Raw genomic sequence first — 3430 nt, 5'->3', positions numbered from 1 at the left:
GATGACAGGTCAGCACCTAGATATCTGTTACATGTCACGTAGTGACAGGTCAGCACCATGCATGACGTCAAGGTCGCGTACTCCTCCCCGCGGTCCCCTCGCCACGGAGTACCCCCCCTCCCCGCTGTCCCCTCGCCAAAGCCCCCCGCCCCGCTCCCCCCTCGCCAGAGTTAGAACCGGCCTCTATACCCTACTCCGAGGTGCTGGTTTACAATTTTTATACTTAAACATTATCGCCGTCGTCCGTTGGTGGCGCACTCTCGGACAGGAGGACCAGCTTGCTCACGGGCCGCGTGAAACTCGAAGCTGCGGTGCGCATCCTGACGACTCGAACGTGCCCGTCGCCCCCGGGATGCACCTCCACGACTCGGGCGAGCGGCCACTTGGTCGGAGGGGTGAGCTCGTTTCGCAGCAAGCACAGGCGGCCTACGCGCACGCCCACGTCGCCCCGGCACCATTTTGGGCGATGCGCCATCGCATTGACGACTTCCCGGGACCACCTAATTCAGAGGTGGTCCTTCATCTGTTGGACCCGCTGGTACCGGACGAGCCGATTCGTTGGCTCTTCGGCTAGAGAAGGCTCCGGGACCGCGCTGAGTGCCGTGCCGACGAGGAAGTAGCCTGGCGTCAGCGCTTCGAGGTCCTCTGGGTCGTCTGACATCGCCTGAAGTGGCCACGAATTCAAGCACGCCTCGATCTGCGCCAGGAGAGTGGCCATCTCCTCGTACGTCAATGTTACATCCCCGATCACACGACGCAGGTGATGCTTCATGGACTTCACCGCCGCCTCCCAAAGTCCTCTGAAGTTCGGGGCCGCGGGCGGATTGAAATGCCATTCAATCCGCTCGTCGGCGAGATAAGCGGCGATGCGGCGTCCTTCCCTGCATCCGGCCGCGAAGAGGGCCCGGAGCTGGGCATCCGCTCCCACGAAATTCGTGTCACAGTCGCTGTAAAGGGCCTTGCACAGCCCGCGACGGGCGACGAACCGACGTAGGGAGGCCAAAAAAGCGTCCGCGGTATAATCGGACGCTACGTCCAGATGCACTGCCCGGGAACTAAAACAGACAAAAACTACGACGAACGCCTTGGATGCTCGGTGGCCTCGGCCCTTGGACGTCCGCAGCCACACTGGTCCGGCGTAGTCCACTCCCGTGTGGAGGAAGGGGCGTGAAGGCGTCACTCTGGCTCGCGGAAGGTCGCCCATCAGAGGCTGCGGGGAGGCCGCCCGCCATCGAAGGCACGGCAGACATCGTCCGATGTGGCCCTTCACCAGTGCACGGCCCCGTGGGATCCAGTACTCCTGTCGCACCGCCGCCAAAGTCAGCTGGGCGCCGCCATGGAGAATCCTCCGGTGACACGCCTCAACGATGAGTCGACTGAGGTGCGAGTCATCGGGTAGGATTATCGGGTGCTTCTGGTCGTAGGCCAAGAGCGCGTGTTTGAGGCGGCCGCCCACGCGCAGGATTCCCTTCGCGTCAAGGAACGGGCTCAACTTGATAAGTTGACTGCGCGCCGGCAGCGGCTCGCCTTTTTTGAGTGTAGCCAACTCTCCTTGGTATTTGTAAGCCTGTACCAGCCGGATCCAGCCCCAGCGAGCCTCGTCGAGCTCGATCGTCTGGAGGCTGAGCGGGGAGGCCGTCTCTCGTGCCGGCGGTCGCAACCAGCGACGACACCAGGCGCTGATCCGGAGCAGACGCGTCAGGGAGGAATAGAAAGTCAGCATCGCTGGCTCCTCGCAAGCAGCAGCGGCGTGAGCTCGAGTACGCTGCTCGGGAAGATCGCACGTCACCACCTTGTCCGCCTGGGTTGTTCAGGGCCTCCCCTGCCGAAAATGGTCGATTAAAACGGATTACTTTTTAATCCGTTTTAATCCATTTTAATCGGTTTTAATCTGTTCAATCCGCGACCAGATTAAAAAGTAATCGATTTTAATTCGGAACAAATTACAATCAGTTTTAATATCGCCTGCGCGGATTATTTCCGAAATCATTACATTTTAAAACCTATTGTTGTCAATCCAAATAAACACAAATAATCAGATGGATATATAATCCAAAATAATCCATCTAATATGCAATTTTAATTCATTATAATAAATATCCAATTTTTAGTAATTGAATTGATTGTAATCCGATTTAATCCAAAATTCACTGATTTCGGACATATCAGCTAATCGGTTTGAATGCAATAAGAATCCAATTTTGTCTAACAATAAGTAAGAGTAATTCGTTCTAATTTCAAATTATAAGATTTTTCGGATGAAAATGAAATCGGATTTAATAATGCAATTAAATCATATTTTTATCATAAATATTATATTCGACTGTGTGTATACAAAAACAAAATTATATTGATTAGAAAGTTTATTTATTATTGAATTTCAAATATATTCGGAGGTTTGCATAAATATCTACAATATCCTACATCTATGTGAATAACCTTGCTTTTGACATCGTTTATGGGAACTATTGAGCTGTTTACATAATCTTCCGATTCTATCCTATCCATGTACGACACATTGAACGGTTTGTTGGAACTAACTGTAATTTTTGATATTTGTATGTGGCATTTATTATTTAATAGAATGATGTGTATTATTTGACCATATTCGCCTGAATGTAACTGAATTATTGTATCGTTCGTCCTCCTCGTTTTGCGATACTTCTGGCTGTGATATACAACGCCTCTAACGATGCATTTTTTATATGCTTTATACATGTTATCATCGCATTTTACTGTATAGTATTTACCAATGAAAACGACATTGTTGTCATCATACGTATCGGATTTTGATAAATGTTTGTATTGAAATAAATTTGTGCAGTAGTCACGCACGGCAGGTACATCACAATAATCTAGATTATCCGTTAGATAATGCAATATCTCCAAGGACTTTTTCGACATTTGCTGGTCAATTCCGTTTGAACCATTCATACATTGTTTCAATTTATATACAGGGTGTATCATTTTAAGTGATGGAGCTAAATATCTCTTAAAATAAAAGAGATAGGAAAAATGTTTTAAACAATAGTTTTACGGTTCCAAGGGAGGCAGAAGTTGGCCATGTCAGTTTAATTGTAGGTGGCGCCACTTTCGAGATTTCTACATGGCGGCCATTGTTGCAAATGGCAACCGATTTTTATGTTCCAGTGAATGTCGTAGGTCGTAGGTGACATGGAGACGAATACAACGGTTTTTTATTTTTTGAAATTGGATCATTTTTCACTGAGTTACAATGTTCCAAAGTTTATAATTTAAGTAAGGCTTCGAGCCCCATACAGTGTGCGTATTTTGTGACTTCAAACTGTCCTTCTCTCTCTTTCCCCCCTCTCTCTCGCTCTTTCTCTACCTCTCTCCTTCTCTCCCCCCCTCTCTCTCTCTGTGCGTGCGCAGTCCACGTCGTCATCGGCGACCTGGAATACGTGAACAT

At 49.0% G+C, this 3430-nt stretch overlaps 1 protein-coding gene across 1 annotated transcript; it reads right to left on the bottom strand.

Moving 5' to 3' along the window:
* Positions 1 to 505: 505 nt before the first annotated feature.
* Positions 506 to 1723, bottom strand: LOC105567569. Its single transcript, XM_012022519.1, has one exon. The coding sequence runs from the start codon at positions 1721 to 1723 to the stop codon at positions 506 to 508; it is 1218 nt and encodes a 405-aa protein (XP_011877909.1).
* Positions 1724 to 3430: the final 1707 nt, after the last annotated feature.

Source organism: Vollenhovia emeryi, unplaced genomic scaffold, assembly GCF_000949405.1.
Source record: "Vollenhovia emeryi isolate VEMERY1.0 unplaced genomic scaffold, V.emery_V1.0 DF942831.1, whole genome shotgun sequence".
NCBI classification, from domain to species: Eukaryota; Metazoa; Arthropoda; class Insecta; order Hymenoptera; family Formicidae; genus Vollenhovia; species Vollenhovia emeryi.
The sequence above is the reverse complement of the archived record's forward strand: the minus strand, read 5'-3'. Positions and strand labels throughout refer to the sequence as shown.